Raw genomic sequence first — 18,257 nt, forward strand, 5'->3', positions numbered from 1 at the left:
AGAAGATATAACAATTGTAAATATTTATGCACCCAACATAGGAGCGCCTCAATACATAAGGCAAATGCTAACAGCCATAAAAGGGGAAATCGACAGTAACACAAAATAATACTAGGGGACTTTAACACCCCACTTTCACCAACAGACAGATCATCCAAAATGAAAATAAATAAGGAAACACAAGCTTTAAATGATACATTAAACAAGATGGACTTAATTTATATTGATAGGACATTCCACCCAAAAACAACAGAATACACATTTTTCTCAAGTGCTCATGGAACATTCTCCAGGATAGATCATATCTTGGGTCACAAATCAAGCCTTGGTCAATTTAAGAAAATTGAAATCATATCAAGTATCTTTTCCAACCACAATGCTGTGAGAGTAGACATCAATTAAAGGAAAAAATCTGTAAAAAATACAAACACATGGAGGCTAAACAATACACTACTTAATAACCAAGAGATCACTGAAGAAATCAGAGGAAATGAAAAAATACCTAGGAACAAATGACAATGAAAACACAATGACCCAAAACCTATGGGATGCAGCAAAAGCAGTTCTAAGAGGGAAGTTGTTAGCGATACAATTCTACCTCAAGAAACAAGAAACATCTCAAATAAACAACCTAACCTTACACCTAAAGCAATTAGAGAAAGAAGAACAAAAAAGCCCCAAAGTTAGCAGAGGAAAGAAATCATAAAGATCAGATCAGAAATAAATGAAAAAGAAATGAAGGAAATGATAGCAAAGATCAATAAAACTACAGGCTGGTTCTTTGAGAAGATAAACAAGATTGATAAACCATTAGCCAGACTCATGAAGAAAAAAAGAGAGAAGACTCAAATCGATAGAATTAGAAATGAAAAAGAAGTAACAACTGACACTGCAGAAATACAAAAGATACTGAGAGATTACTACAGGCAACTCTATGCCAATAAAATGGACAACCTGGAAGAAATGGACAAATTCTTAGAAATGCACTACCTTCCGAGACTGAAAAAGGAAGAAATAGAAAACATGAACAGACCAATCACAAGCACTGAAATTGAAACTGTGATTAAAAATCTTCCTACAAACAAAAGCCCAGGACCAGATGGCTTGACAGGGAAATTCTATCAATCATTTAGAGAAGAGCTAACACCTATCCTTCTCAAACTCTTCCAAAATATAGCAGGGGGAGAAACACTCCCAAACTCATTCTACGAGGCCACCATCACCCTGATACCAAAACCAGACAAAGATGTCACAAAGAAAGAAAACTACAGGCCAATATCACTAATGAATATAGATGCAATAATCCTCAACAAAATACTAGCAAACGGAATCCAACAGCACACTAAAAGGATCATACACCATGATCAAGTGGGGTTTATCCCAGTAATACAAGGATTCTTCAATGTACACAAATCAATCAATGTGATAAACCATATTAACAAATTGAAGGAGAAAAACCATATGATCATCTCAATAGATGCAGAGAAAGCTTTTGACAGAATTCAACACCCATTTATGATAAAAACCCTCCAGAAAGTAGGCATAGAGGGAACTTTCCTCAACATAATAAACGCCATATATGACAAACCCACAGCCAACATCGTCCTCAATGGTGCAAAACTGAAACCATTTCCACTAAGATCAGGAACAAGACAAGGTTGCCCACTCTCACCACTATTATTCAACATAGTTTTGGAAGTTTTACCCACAGCAATCAGAGAAGAAAAAGTAATATAAGGAATCCAAATGGGAAAAAAGGAAGTAAAGCTGTCACTGTTTGCAGATGACATGATACTATACATAGAGAATCCTAAAGATGCTACCAGAAAACTCCTAGAGCTAATCAATGAATTTGATAAATAAAGTAGCAGGATACAAAATTAATGCACAGAAATCTCTTGCATTGCTATACACTAATGCTGAAAAATCTGAAAGTGAAATTAAGAAAACACTCCCATTTACCATTGCAACAAAAAGAATAAAATATCTAGGAATAAACCTCCGAAGGAGACAAAAGACCCGTATGCAGAAAATTATAAGACACTGTTGAAAGAAATTAAAGATGATAAAATAGATGGAGAGATATACCATGTTCTTGGATTGGAAGAATCAACATTGTGAAATGACTCTACTACCCAAAGCAATCTACAGATTCAATGCAATCCCTATCAAACTACCACTGGCATTTTTCACAGAACTAGAACAAAAAATGTCACAATTTGTATGGAAACACAAAAGACCCCCAATAGCCAAAGGAATCTTGAGAGAGAAAAACGGAGCTGGAGGAATCATGCTCCCTGATTTCAGACTATACTACAAAGCTACAGTAATCAAGACAGTATGGTACTGGCACAAAAACAGAAACATAGGTCAATGGAACAGGATAGTAAAGCCCAGAGTTAAACCCATGCACATATGGTTACCTTATCTTTGATAAAAGAGGCAAGAATGTACAGTGGAGAAAAGACAGCCACTTCAATAAGTGGTGCTGGGAAAACTGGATAGCTACATGTAAAAGAATGAAATTAGAACACTCCCTAACACCATACACACAAAAAAAAACTCAAATTGGATTAAAGACCTAAATGTAAGGCCAGACACTATCAAAGTCTTAGAGGAAAACATAGGCAGAACACTGTATGACATAAATCACAGCAAGATCCTTTTTGACCTACCTCCTAGAGAAATGGAAATAAAAACAAAAATAAACAAATGGGACCTAATGAAACTTGAAAGCTTTTGCACACAAAGGAAACCATAAACAAGATGAAAAGAGAACCCTCAGAATGGGAGAAAATATTTGCAAATGAAGCAACTGACAAAGGATTAATCTCCAAAATTTACAAGCAGCTCATGCAGGTCAATATCAAAAAACAAACAAACAAACAAACAACCCAATCCAAAAAAGGGCAGAAGACCTTAATAGACATTTCTCCAAAGAAGATATACAGATTGCCAACAGACACATGAAAGAATGCTCAACATCATTAATCATTAGAGAAATGCAAATCAAAACTACAAGGAGATATCATCTCACACCAGTCAGAATGGCCATCATCAAAAAATCTACAAACAATAAATGCTGGAGAGGGTGTGGAGAAAAGGGAACCCTCTTGCACTGTTGGTGGGAATGTAAATTGATACAGCCACTATGGAGAACAGTATGGAGTTTCCTTAAAAAACTAAAAACAGAAATACCATACGACCTAGCAATCCCACTACTGAGCATATACCCTGAGGAAACCATAACTCAAAAAGAGTCATGTACCACAATGTTCATTGCAGCTCTATTTACAATAGCCAGAACATGGAGGCAACCTAAGTGCCCATCAACAGATGAATGGATAAAGAAGATGTGGCACATATATACAATGGAATATTATTCAGCCATAAAAGGAAACGAAATTGAGTTATTTGTAGTGAGGTGGATGGACCTAGAGTCTGTCATACAGAGTGAAGTAAGTCAGAAAGAGAAAAAGAAATACCGTATGCTAACACATATATATGGAATCTAAAAAAAAAAAAAAAAAAAGGTCATGAAGAACCTAGGGGCAAGACGGGAATAAAGACACAGACGTACTAGAGAATGGACTTGAGGATACGGGGAGGGGGAAGGGTAAGCTGGGACAAAGTGAGAGAGTGGAATGGACATATATACACTGCCAAACGTAAAATAGATAGGTAGTGGAAAGCAGCCGCATAGCATAGGGAGATCAGCTCGGTGCTTTGTGACCATCTAGAGGGGTGGGATGGGGAGGGTGGGTGGGAGGGAGGGAGGGAGATGCATCGGGGAAGAGATATGGGGACATATGTATATGTATAACTGATTCACTTTGTTATAAAGCAGAAACTAACACAGCATTGTAAAACATTTATACTCCAATTAAGATTAAAAAAAAAAACACTCTGTAACTTTTATCTATGAACTTAAATCAGTCAAGTAATTATCGAAAGTTCTGATTGTTCCCTCCTAGAAGGTGTCAGTAGAGGCTATCGCAGTAATAGGCTGCTTGTTACATTATACCCGAACCATTTGGGCAAAACAATTGAAGAAGTTTTAGAAAATAAAAAACAGTGGTGCACTTCTATTTCAAGCGACATAGTACTTCTATTTTAATGTGAAATTTGTACTTTTAAATTAAGGGTAGATAAGTATTTGGAAGCCATGAAGCAGTGATAGTTGTGTCATTTAAAAATTATGAACATGTTTTAGAGAAGGAACACTGGTTTGTCATACAAGAACCATGATAGTCTATCAATATATTTAGCTCTGATAAAATTCTTTTTTGATTACTGCTTTCATGCCTGTATTGGTTTAAGAAAAAAAATGTTAGAGAAATATCACTAAGATGATTAGAAAGATAAAGTTAGAAATAAATTAAGTTGTGAATACTGGATGGATATGATTGACCATTTGGTTACTACAGGTGACCCCTAAATTATGGCATAACTGATTCTGGTTGACTGAAAATTGAATAAATGTTATACTGAAGATCTTTCATTTCCTAGATAATCCGTTTCTCTATTGCTTCAAGGACCTTCATACTGTGTTTGAAGTTAAGATAATTTTATTGCTGATTTAATGTGCACCAACACCTCTGACCTTGAGCCAGTTACTATGGCAAAAACTGGAAGAGAACAGGACAGTTTTGAGGAATAGAAAGGAATATTATTATGGCTGGAGCACAGAGAATGAGGGAATGAGTTGTAAGAGATGAATTTGGAGATGCAAGCAGTGGCTGGATCCTACAGTGTTTGTAGGCCAAGTTAAGGATTTTGGCTCTTATCCTAAGAGCAGTGGGGAGTCAGTTGCTTAAGGAATCTGAGAAGGGGAATAACACAGTCATATCTGTGGGTTAGAAAGGATTATGGTGGTTGCAGATAGGAAGATCAAAAGTAGAGATGAGAGGACCACTTAGGAGTCAAAGTGAGAAACGATGGTAGCTTGGTCTCGGTTAGGGCCAGTGGAGATGGGAAAAGAAAGCAGATTTGAGAAATGTTTTGGAAAATTGAGAACTTGGTGGTAGATTAGCTCTGGTGGGTGATGGAGAGGTAAAGTCAAGGATAACTCCCAAGTTCCCAGGTTGTTATGAAGTCATCAAAATGGAGAACCCTGAAGGGAATATTAGGTACTTTTTTTCAGACATGCTGAGGTTGATGCTTCCAAGAGGAGAATTCAGGCAAGTGGTCTAATACATATACCCTCACCAAAGATAAGAAGTCTGGTCTTTAGATAACATGTCCATAGCCACAGGTGTTTGAATATTTATAGAAACCATGGATGAAATGATTGCCTTAGTAGAGAACAGATAGTGACCAAAGAAGAGGTGTAGGACCCACATTTGAGGAATATCAATATTTACAGGTCTGGCAGAGGAGAACAACTTGGCAAAGGAGATGGAGAAGGTATTCAGAAAGGTTAGGAGAAAAATGACAGGAGCTGGGGTCATGAAAGCTAAGGAAAGAAGTGATTTAGAAAGCTAGGAGTGGTCCACAGTATTGCTTTGCTATTGAGATATATGAGAAACAAATGGTAGAAACCAAGTATTTTGATTATTTACCACTCACATGGCAGTCAGGTGGCTATTGGTTTCTCGTGGTTACTGTTACTCTTAGATTTTGGGGTTTGTGTCTTGTGGAATTGCTACTGGGAATGCAGTCTTCTCCATTCTTTTGTTTTCTGCTTCAGAGCCATAATGGCAGCACATGCCAGGGGAATAACATGATAAGTCATAACTGTGGACAAGGGTATAATATAGTATGAACTATTGACAATTAAATAACTATAGATTTGTTGAATAGATATATCCAGGTAACCTCAGATGAACATAAAAATGATTTAAAATGTTTCTTCAGTCAGTCTGGGTCTATTTATTCCCCTTACTTTAAATTTATTATTCTTTTTCCTACATTTCTATGAAGTTGATATTCTTTCTCTTGATTGAGTTTATTCCTTAAGCAGTTCAAGAAGATGATCTTTTTTTTTCCCTTTTAATTCAGACTTTCCTTAATTACACTGTAATAGAAAGAACATCAGGCAGAGAGCTAACCAGTCTGGGTTTATATCCCACCTTTGTTCTCAATTAATTGTGTCCCTCTTAGAAAATCTCTTGGAGAATTTTTTATCAGACTGAGCTTGAGGTGCCAGCAGATGACTTCAGTGAAAATGCCAAGCAGGTGGTTAGGCAGAGATATCAACAAGAAAGCTTATGTGCAGCCTGTTGAAGGTGTAAGCCAGTGACTAACCACAGTTGGACTGGGGCCTAAAGGTGGAGGTGAGAGGAAACACCTGCCTGAGCTATAAAATGGAGAGGAACTTAACAGCTGACAGGTACCTCTGAGCTCCACCAGTGGTAAGACATTTGGTCCTGAGAACTCAGGCAGCACCTGTAACTCTCCATTTCCTTCATTTGTACCACATTCTAACTTAAGGTTCCTTTTGACAAGGTAGCTGATCTGACAAATCAATCCATGTTAAGGTGTTATTAGGCAGCTTCATTAGTAACATTAGCTGCCTTTAAACAGGGTATCCTAGACGTAAAAAGATTGTCCGAGCAAGTGACTTTAGCTGAAGGAATTTTGAGCTTCGCCGTAGGGCAGTGGATGAGAGAGTTGGAGTTATCTGTCTACACAGTCAGTCTCACATGTATGTATGGCTCTTTAAGGTTTTGAATGACCTGGAAAACAGTGAAGGGTGATTTTTGTCTTCTGAGTTGACCTTCAATCTGTTGTATGAGTGCATGATTTTGTTTGTTTTATTTAGCAACTTACCAACCACATTCGAGACACCCTACCTAACTTCAGGAACAAACTGCAGGGACAGTTGCTGTCCATAGAACACGAAGTAGAAGCCTATAAAAACTTCAAGCCAGAAGACCCCACCAGGAAGACCAAAGCATTGCTGCAGTGAGTTACCTTTCCCTTCTCTTGTTCAGCATTTTAAACTAACTTCAGTTTCCTTTTTCCTTAGTCTATTTGTCATGCCATTTTCTAGGTTTTTTCATAAAAGTAAAGTATATGAGTGAGGCTTTGTATATGTCATACAATGAGCCTTGAATCTTTGTTTTCTAAAAAAAAATTGTTGATATTAATTCTATTATTATAAATTTAACCAATGCCCAATCCTATGCCCAATTTTATATTGTGTTTTTATAATTGGATTCAGTAAATGAGCAAAACCAACAGTGATAACTCAGCAGGGTTTTTTTGCCCTTAGTCTTTAGAAGTGGGCTAAGTTCCTGTAGAAAAGCAACTGTTTCTATTTTTATCACTTGTAGTTACTATCTTTTTATTTCAGTCATTTCATATCATCTATCTGTGTGTATTTTTCAATGCAATGAGAACCAAGGATTTAATTTAAAAAAAGTACACACAGTAAGAACACATTTAAATTATTTTCCTTTTTGGTAATGATTTTAATGTAGCCCTTTAGAAACACAAATGTGAAAACTGCCAAGTATCTTTTTACTCCTTCATGATCTTGCTGTCTTATCCTTGGGTTATTAGATTGATCCCTGAGGGTTCTTGGGTTAGGATAGCAGAGTTGTTGGAGAATTGCCAGCCCCTTATGTCTTTTATCCTCATTCCTTCTTTCAGCCCCTTTCAGCCTCATCTATTCTTTTATCCCTGTGCCGCAAATTGCCTCTCTCTCCACCAGAAGACCCCCACTGACCAGCTTACATTCCAAGACATCTGAAGTCCATCTCTAAAGATGATGCTTGCCACTTCTTATGGCCCCTTTCTCCCTCTGCAGTCCTGTAATCAAAATACCCTTAATCTGGCATTTAAAATGCACAACATAATTCCTTTTATTTGTGGGGAAATTTCTAAATGTTCAAATTAAGTAACATATTAAATGCATTATCTTATATTCCTCCATTTAAAAAAATAATAAGATCATACGGTGGAAAGAATTTTTTTTCTTGGATTCATCTCTTTCCTAGTTTATCTTTTCTTTTTATTCTTGGCTTTGGTTAAGCTCCTATAAAAACTCTCTAAGTTACAGAGAAAGGAAAGCTATTTCTGTTTAGATGCTAGGTCATCATCCTAACACCCAACTGAAACTATTCTCTTTGCAAAGACTGGATCTTGCCTCTGTAATTCTGTTGGACTCAGGTTACAATTTTCCACAGCTGGATTCTTCCCTTGTTAGGGAGCTGATTCAGCTCTTTCTTTCCTTTTTTCCTTCCTTCCTGCCTTCCTGCCTTCCTCCCTCACCCCCTTTCTTCATTACTTCCTTCTTGCCTTGCTCTCATCTCTGTGTATCCTATTTGATGACTGGCTCTGTGCTAACTACTGGGAATTCAATAGTGAATAAGATTTTAACCCTCAAAAAGCGGCCACAGTAGAGCAGTGGAAACAGACATATAAACAACTGTGTTAAAATCTGATAAATGCTACATTTCTGGTAAGAATAAAATGTTATGGGAACCCGGGTAAAGAGCACTTACATGTGAGGAAAAGTGTGAATTCACAGAGAAAAAGATACTTGAATGAGACCCTGAAGTATGGGAGGAGTTTGTCAGGTGGAAGAAGGAGGTCAAGAGAAGAGTGTGAACTTCGGTACGGCTTGTTCTAGTGGGCCAGGTGGCTGGGCTGTAGGATACGGGGAATGGAGGTGAATTTTCAAAAGTTTCCCAATGTTTCATATCTTTCCAGGTGTTTAAAGTTAGATTAATATTAGCATACACATGAACATAGCTACATCTAATTATATTCTAAGTTTTCTGGCCTAAATATTTGCAGTTACTTTTAATTCATCCATGATTTTGATGAAAGAGAATAAAAGATTCAAGTTTTAGGTGGTTTGAGTTCTTTTCCCTAATCTAACAGATTTTGAATTTGAAAGTGTTCCAGTATGTCAAAATTAGAGTTTCTAAACCTACTAATCACAAATACAAGTAGTCATTTTTTCTCTATAATATATTTCTTTGTTTTTTACCAACTGCCTTGAGGTAATTCATTCCTTCATTGAACTTATTGAGTACCTCTTGTATGACAGGCAGGGGGAAATAAATAAAATGCATGGTCCTTGCCCTTTGGAGAGAGACTGATAGATGCACAATGGTGATGTACTCTGCTAAGTGCTATGCTGAAAATATTCTGAGAAAGCCAAGGAGGGGCCCTTCATCTGGGTGGCAATGAGTGGTGGTGGGGAATAGGGCTGTAGATCATGGAAAGTTTCCTGTAAAAACTAATGCTTGAACTGAGTCTTGAAGGACAGATAAAAATTAGCCAGACAAAGAAGCACAAGGCAGAGCAGAAAGGAAAACAAGTATAAAAGCACAGAGATTTGGTACATGTGGGGAACTGCAGATAGCTTCTTTATGGTTGGCTTGGAAGGTGAGTGGGGATGAGAAGTAAGAGATGGGGCCTCCAGGGCCAGACCATGGAGAATCTTAGGTGATGGGATAAGGTGTTTTAATTTTATTAAATTCTGAGGAGTCATTGGAAAACAAGGCTAGACCTAGTTGTAGAGGGGCATGGGTGGGGAGTCAGAAATTTATATTTTTCTGGCAGAATGAGGTCTGTGATGCTGGGCCCAGGGAAGAGAGTAGCTCATGAAGTATGAGGGGGCTCAGCTGGAGCAGTTGGAACACTAGGTGATTGTAATGTCACAGGAGTTGTGGCTCATTTGACCATTATATATAAGGTTTTATTGCTTAACTTTAATTCTTAATTTAAGTATTTTAAAATACCATTTTATGGTTGTAACTAAATGGGCAAATGCATTTAATGACACAGATATTTAAAATATATTTTATTTTATTTATTTTATTTTTTTATTTCTTTTTCTACTTGTGGGTATGTATTCAAAAGAATTGAAAGCAAAGACTTGAACAGGTATTTGTACATTCATAGGAACATTATTCACAATAGCCAAAGATGGAAACAACACAAATGTTCACTGATGTATGAATGGATAAACAAAACATGAGGGGGTTTTTTGTATATACATTCAATGGAGTATGCTTCAGCCCTAAAAATTAAGGAACTTCTGACACATGCTACAACATGATGAACCTTAAAGATATTACACTGAGTGAAATAAGCCAGACACAAAAGGACAAATACTGTATGATTCCATTCATATGAGGTACCTAGAAGAGTCAAATTCGTAGAGACAGAAAGTAGAATGGTGGTTGCCAGGGGTAGGGGGAGAGGAGAATGGGGAGTTATTTTTTAATAGATACCGAATCTCACTTTAGGAAGGTGAAAAAGTTCTGGAGATGGATGGTGGTGATAGTTTCACAACAGTGTGAATGTACTTAATGCCACTGAACTATACACCTAAAAGTAATTAAAATGTTAAATGTTATGTATATTTTACAAAAACAAACAAACAAACCAAAAATCTTTCCAAAGCAGAAACCTGATCTTCTCAATCCTCTGCTTAGGATCTTTTAATGATTTCTGTTTACAGTTAGCATGGGCTGCAAGGCCCTGCATTACCTGACTGATGTTTACTTTGCCAGCCTCATTTTGGGAAGGAAGAAAGGGAGGTAGGGAGGGATAAAGGGAGGAATCAGAGCTGAGATTCAATCCAGGTCTCCTGACTCTCAATGATATAGTCTGTCTACTGTAATTACCTGCCTCCTATATTTGTAAGTTAAACTTTATCAGCTAATTAACACCTTAGACCAAATAATTTAGCAAATTGTTTTCCAATGTGATACCTTGCTGAGAATCCAGTCCTTACCTACATATGATAACTTTTTCATGAAGAAAGATATCCTGAGCAGGTAGCACTGGAAAATAAAAGCAGAGAGGGGAACTGCAGTCAGTTCTGATTTGTTCTGACTGGGGAAGCAGGGAAAGCTTTACAGAGGAAGGGCTATTAGAACTCAGCAAAGCTTTAAGAAGAAGTAGAATTTCCATGGGTAAAGGATGGTATAAAGGACACTGAAGGCAGAGGATAGCCAGAGCAAAGACAAGGAAAAATGCATGAGTGGAGAATGCTTGGGAACAGTCAGGTAGATGGAAGGGTGAAGCAGATGGAGTGTAGACTGGAGGAGTGGGAGATGAAGCTGGGGAGGCAGTTCAGGACCTAAAAGGGAGAAGGGAACTCAAAGCCATGACAAGGAAACTGGACTCTAAAAAGAAAAGGAGAGGGGGTCACTGCAGTGTAGAATCAGAGCCAAGGAACCCCAGGAGTTTTTGGTGGAGAGAAAGGGAAAAGGCAACGTCATGGGCTAAGTACCTGCATCTGAGCATGTGGGGACTTAGGATGGGGAAGAAAGAGGAAGGTCTCTTCCAGACCTATGCTCAGACAGGGAAATTAAGAGGAGAGGACCAGAGACAGACGCTAGACAACTGTGGTACTGCTTGATGAACTCTAAAGAGTGTAGTTTGCACAGGAAACTATATTAAATATCTTGTGATGAACCATAATAGAAAAGAATGTGTATATATGTATAACTGAATCACTTTGCTGTACAGCAGAAATTAACACAACATTGTAAATCAACTATACTTCAATAGAACAATTTTTTAAAAAAAGAATGTAGTTCGAACCTAGAATCAAGAGACCTTAATGAAAAAAGTAACAGAGGTGGGTGGATCCTAGAGGGTTTTTGATTGTTGTTGTTGTTGTTGTTGTTTTAGAAATTTCATGTAATGTCTGAAACATTTATATTAACATATTTCCATACAAATAACCCAAAGAAAGTTTAGTATTAGTTGTTTTGTTTGTTTGTTTTCTTATACTGCAGATTCTTATTAGTCATCAATTTTATACACATCAGTGTATACATGTCAATCCCAATCGTCCAATTCAGCACACCACCATCCCCACCCCACTGCGGTTTTCCCCCCTTGGTGTCCACACGTTTGTTCTCTACATCTGTGTCTCAGCATCTGCCCTACAAACCAGTTCATCTGTACCATTTTTCTAGGTTCCACATACATGTGTTAATATACCATATTTGTTTTTCTCTTTCTGACTTACTTCACTCTGTATGACAGTCTCTAGATCCATCCACGTCTCAACAAATGACTCAGTTTCATTCCTTTTTATGGCTGAGTAATACTCCACTGTATATATGTACCACAACTTCTTTATCCATTAGGCTGTCGATGGGCATTTAGGTTGCGTCCATGACACAGCTATTGTAAATAGTGCTGTAATGAACATTGGGGTGCATGTGTCTTTTTGAATTATGGTTTTCTCTGGGTATATGCCCAGTAGTGGGATTGCTGGATCATATGGTAATTCTATTTTTAGTTTTTTAAGGAACCTCCATACTGTTCTCCATAGTGGCTGTATCCATTTACATTCCCACCAACAGTGCAAGAGGGTTCCCTTTTCTCCATACCCTCTCCAGCATTTGTTGTTTTTCTGATGATGCCCATTCTAACTGGTGTGAGGTGATGCCTCATTGTAGTTTTGATTTGCACTTCTCTAATAATTAGTGATGTTGAGCAGCTTTTCATGTGCTTCTTGGCCATCTGTATGTCTTCTTTGGAGACATGTCTATTTAGGTCTTCTGCCCATTTTTGGATTGGGTTGTTTGTTTCTTTAATGTTGAGCTGCATGAGCTGTTTATATATTTTGGAGATTAATCCTTTGTCCGTTGATTCGTTTGCGAATATTTTCTCCCATTCTGAGGGTTGTCTTTTTGTCTTGTTTATGGTTTCCTTTGCTGTGCAAAAGACTTTAAGTTTCATTAGGTCCCATTTGTTTATTTTTGTTTTTATTTCCATTACTCTAGGAGGTGGATCAAAAAAGATCTTGCTGTGGTTTATTTCATAGAGTGTTCTTCCTATGTTTTCCTCTAAGAGTTTGATAGTGTCCGGTCTTACATTTAGGTCTCGAATCCATTTTGAGTTTATTTTTGTGTATGGTGTTAGGGAGTGTTCTAATTTCATTCTCTTACATGTAGCTGTCCAGTTTTCCTAGCACCACTTATTGAAGAGACTGTCTTTTCTCCATTGTATATCTTTGCCTCCTCTGTCATAGATTAGTTGACCATAGGTGCGTGGGTTTATCTCTGGGCTTTCTATCTTGTTCCATTGATCTATGTTTCTGTTTTTGTGCCAGTACCATATTGTCTTGATTACTGTAGTTTTGTAGTATAGTCTGAAGTCAGGGAGTCTGATTCCTCCAGCTCCTTTTTTTCCCCTCAAGAGTGCTTTGGCTATTTGAGGTCTTTTGTGTCTCCATACAAATTTTGAGATGATTTGTTCTAGTTCTGTAAAAAATGCCATTGGTAGTTTGATACGGATTGCATTGAATCTGTAGATTGCTTTGGGTAGTATAGTCATTGTCATAATATGGATTTTTCCAATCCAAGAACATGGTATATTTCTCCATCTGTTTGTGTCATCTTTGATTACTTTGATCAGTGTCTTATTGTTTTCTGAGTACAGGGCTTTTACCTTTTTAGGTAGGTTTATTCCTAGGTATTTTATTCTTTTTGTTGCAGTGGTAAATGGGAGTGTTTCCATAATTTCTCTTTCAGATTTTTCATCATTAGTGTATAGGAATGCAAGAGATTTCTGTGCATTAATTTTGTATCCTGCAACTTTACCAAATTCATTGATTAGCTCTAGTAGTTTTCTGGTGGCATCTTTAGGATTTTCTGTGTATAGTATCATGTCATCTGCAAACAGTGAGAGTTTTACTTCTTCTTTTCCAATTTGTATTCCTTTTATTTCTTTTTCTTCTCTGATTGCCGTGGCTAGGACTTCCAAAACTATGTTGAATAATAGTGGTGAGAGTGGACATCCTTGTCTCATTCCTGATCTTAGGGGAAATGCTTTCGTTTTTCACCGTTGAGAATGAAGTTTGCTGTGGGTTTGTCATATATGGCCTTTATTATGTTGAGGAAAGTTCCCTCTATTCCCACTTTCTGGAGAGTTTTTATCATAAATGGGTGCTGAATTTTGTCAAAAGCTTTTTCTGCATCTGTTGAGATGATCATATGGTTTTTCTCCTTCAATTTGTTAATACGGTGTAGCACATTGATTGATTTGTGTATATTGAAGAATCCTTGCATCCCTGGGATAAATCCCACTTGATCATGGTGTATGATCCTTTTAATGTGTTGTTGGATTCTGTTTGCTAGTATTTTGTGGAGGATTTTTGCATCTATATTCATCAGTGATATTGGTCTGTGATTTTCTTTTTTTGTAGTATCTTTGTCTGGTTTTGGTATCAGGGTGATGGTGGCCTCGTAGAATGAGTTTGGGAGGGTTCCTCCCTCTGCTATAGTTTGGAAGAGTTTGAGAAGGATGGGTGTTAGCTCTTCTCTAAATGTTTGATAGAATTCACCTGTGAAACCATCTGGTCCTGGACTTTTGTTTGTTGGAAGATTTTTAATCACAGTTTCAACTTAAGTGCTTGTGATTGCTCTGTTTATATTTTCTGTTTCTTCCTGGTTCAGTCTTGGAAGGTTATACCTTTCTAAGAATTTGTCCATTTCTTCCAGGTTGTCCATTTTATTGGTATAGAGTTGCTTGTAGTAGTCTCTTAGGATGTTTTGTATTTCTGCAGTGTCTGTTGTAACTTCTCCTTTTTCATTTCTAATTTTATTGATTTGAGTCCTCTCCCTCTTTTTCTTGATGAGTCTGGCTAATGGCTTATCAATTTTGTTTATCTTCTCAAAGAACCAGCTTTTAGTTTTATTGATCTTTGCTATTGTTTTCTTTGTTTCTATTTCATTTATTTCCGCTCTGAACTTTATGATTTCTTTCCTTCTGCTAACTTTGGGTTTTGTTTGTTCTTCTTTCTCTAGTTGCTTTAGGTGTAAGGTTAGATTGTTTACTTGAGATTTTTCTTGTTTCTTTAGGTAGGCTTGTATAGCTATAAACTTCCCTCTTAGAACTGCTATTGCTGCATCCCATAGGTTTTGGATCGTCATGTTTTCATTGTCATTTGTCTGTAGGTATTTTTTGATTTCTTCAGTGATCTCTTGGTTATTTAGTAACGTATTGTTTAGCCTCCATGTGTTTGTGTTTTTTACGTTTTTTCCCCTGTAATTGATTTCTAATCTCTTAGCGTTGTGGTCAGAAAAGATGCTTGATATGATTTCAATTTTCTTAAATTTAATGAGGCTTGATTTGTGACCTAAGATGTGATCTGTCCTGGAGAATGTTCCGTGCACACTTGAGAAGAAAGTGTAATCTGCTGTTTTTGGATGGAATGTCCTATAAATATCAATTAAATCTATCTGGTCCATTGTGTCATTTAAAGCTTCTGTTTCCTTATTTATTTTCATTTTGGATGATCTGTCCATTGGTGTAAGTGAGGTGTTAAAGTCCCCCACTATTATTGTGTTACTGTCGATTTCCTCTTTTATAGCTGTTAGCAGTTGCCTTATGTATTGAAGTGCTCCTATGTTGGGTGCATATATATTTATAATTGTTATATCTTCTTCTTGGATTGATCCCTTGATCATTCTGTAGTGTCCTTCCTTGTCTCTTGTAAGATTTTTTACTTTAAAGTCTATTTTATCTGATATGAGTATAGCTACTCCAGCTTTCTTTTGATTTCCATTTGCATGGAATATCTTTTTCCATCCCCTCACTTTCAGTATGTATGTGTCCCTAGGTCTAAAGTGGGTCTCTTGTAGACAGCATATATATGGGTCTTGTTTTTGTATCCATTCAGCAAACCTGTGTCTTTTGGTTGGAGCATTTAATCCATTCACGTTTAAGGTAATTATCGATATGTATGTTCCTATGACGATTTTCTTAATTGTTTTGGGTTTGGTTTTGTAAGTCCTTTTGTTCTCTTGTGTTTCCCACTTAGAGAAGTTCCTTTAGCTGTTGTAGAGCTGGTTTTGTGGTGCTGAATTCTCTTAGCTTTTGCCTGTCTGTAAAGCTTTTGATTTCTCCATCAAATCTAAATGAGATCCTTGCGAGGTAGAGTAATCTTGGTTGTAGGTTCTTCCCTTTTATCACTTTAAGTATATCATGCCACTCCCTTCTGTCTTGTAGAGTTTCTGCTGAGAAATCAGCTGTTAACCTTATGGGAGTTCCCTTGTATGTTATTTGTCGTTTTTCCCTTGCTGCTTTCAATAATTTTTCTTTGTCTTTAATTTTTGCCACTTTGATTACTATGTGTCTTGGCGTGTTTCTCCTTGGGTTTTTCCTGCCTGGGACTTTCTGCGCTTCCTGGACTTGGGTGGCTATTTCCTTTCCCATGTTAGGGAAGTTTTCGACTATAATCTCTTCAAATATTTTCTCTGGTCCTTTCTCTCTCTCTTCTCCTTCTGGCACCCCTATAATGCAAATGTTGTTGCGTTTAATGTTTTCCCAGAGGTCTCTTAGGCTGTCTTCATTTCTTTTCATTCTTTTTTCTTTAGTCTGTTACGCAGTAGTGAATACCACCATTCTGTCTTCCAGGTCACTTATCTGTTCTTCTGCCTCAGTTATTCTGCTATTGATTCCTGCTAGTGTAGTTTTCATTTCAGTTATTATATTGGTCATCTCTGTTTGTTTGTTCTTTAATTCTTATAGGTCTTTATTAATCATTTCTTGCATCTTCTAGATCTTTGCCTCCATTCTTTCTCTGAGGTCCTGGATCATCTTTAGTATCATTATTCTGAATTCTTTTTCTGGAAGGTTGCCTATCTCCACTTCATTTAGTTGCTTTTCTGTGGTTTTATCCTGTTCCTTCCTCTGGTACATAGCCCTCTGCCTTTTCATCTTGTCTGTCTTTCTATGAATGTGGTTTTTGTTCCACAGGCTGCAGGATTGTATTCTTCTTGCTTCTGCTCTCTGCCCTCTGGTGGATGAGGCTATCTAAGAGGCTTGATGGGAGGGACTGGTGGTGGGTAGAGCTGACTGTTGCTCTGGTGGGCAGAGCTCAGTAAAACTTTAATCCACTTGACTGTTGCTGGGTGGGGCTGAGTTCCCTCCCTGTTGGTTGTTTGGCCTGAGGTGACCCAACACTGGAGCCTACCTGTGCTCTTTGGTGGGGCTAATGACAGACTCTGGGAGGGCTCACGCCAAGGAGTACTTCCCAGAACTTCTGCTGCCAGTGTCCTTGTCCCCACGATGAGCCACAGCCACCCCCCACCTCTGCAGGAGACCCTCCAATACTAGCAGGTAGGTCTGGTTCAGTCTCCCCTGGGGTCACTGCACCTTTCCCTGGGTCCCGATGCACACACTACTTTGTGTGTGCCCTCCAAGAGTGGAGTCTCTGTTTCCCCCAGTCCTGTTGAAGTCCTGCAATCAATTCCCACTAGGCTTCAAAGTCTGATTCTCTAGGAATTCCTCCTCCCGTTGCTGGACCCCCAGGTTGGGAAGCCTGATGTGGGGTTCAGAACCTTCACTCCAGTCGGTAGACTTCTGTGGTATAAGTGTTATCCAGTCTGTGAGTCACCCACCCAGCCGTTATGGGATTTGATTTTACTGTGATTGTGCCCCTCCTACGGTCTCATTGTGGCTTCTCCTTGTCTTTGCATGTGGGGTATGTTTTCTGCTGAGTTCCAGTGTCTTCCTGTCAATGACTGTCCAGCAGCTAGTTGTGATTCTGGTGTTCTCGCAAGAGGGAGTGAGAGCACATCCTTCTACTCTTCCATCTTGGTTCCTTACTTTTAAAATATATATTTTAAATTAAATGTCTGAAATAAATCTTTTTTTTTTTTTCCACACACACACACTGTATTTTATTTTTACAAGAGATAAATAGACTGACACCAAGCATTGTACATGGATGACCACAACAAAAGCAACAATGATTGCAATTACCAAACATGAAACACACTTATACTATGTCATAATATTGACATTCAGTCCAGTAATCCTCCACTGTAACAGCTCCTTTACTTTGCAGTGAAAATTGATTTGTATATTCTTTTCCTCTGAGTCCTTGTGGGATTTTTTTTTTTAATTCAGACAGAAAGTCACAAAAATTATACTCATCCTCATCAGTTCACTCAGTCCCATGTAATTAATTTCTTTTTTTTCATCTTGATCTTTTGTTAGCACTTTTATGAGTTCATCAGTTTTTCATTAGAGTTCTGAAAATGCTTATTCATTCAGTTCAACAGTACAGTCAGTTACCAGAAACCTGTACTTGTCAGAGTCTTTTCCATGAATTTCTTGAAGATGAAACCCTTTTATAGGAACATATTTGCAAAATCATCAGAGTACACCCAGAACTGTCTGTAAATGACAAAAGACTTAAAAATGACCATGGTTAAAGATTTGATGAAAGTTCATAATAATGCAGTTGACAAGAAAATTAGTTATTTCTGAGATATACATTTTAAAGTAATAACTAGGATTATTACTTATAACATTATACC

At 37.6% G+C, this 18,257-nt stretch overlaps 1 protein-coding gene across 4 annotated transcripts in view; it reads left to right on the forward strand.

Moving 5' to 3' along the window:
• Nucleotides 1-18,257, forward strand: part of DNM3 (dynamin 3) — a 579,267-nt gene that overhangs the window by 205,793 nt on the left and 355,217 nt on the right. For all 4 annotated transcript variants that reach the window (XM_007165323.2, XM_007165324.2, XM_007165325.2 and 1 more), the window contains exon 7: nucleotides 6,764-6,906. In XM_007165323.2, coding sequence (XP_007165385.1) covers nucleotides 6,764-6,906 — 143 coding nt within the window. The remainder of the gene's footprint in view (nucleotides 1-6,763; nucleotides 6,907-18,257) is intronic.

This window comes from Balaenoptera acutorostrata, chromosome 1, assembly GCF_949987535.1.
Source record: "Balaenoptera acutorostrata chromosome 1, mBalAcu1.1, whole genome shotgun sequence".
Classification (NCBI taxonomy): domain Eukaryota; kingdom Metazoa; phylum Chordata; class Mammalia; order Artiodactyla; family Balaenopteridae; genus Balaenoptera; species Balaenoptera acutorostrata.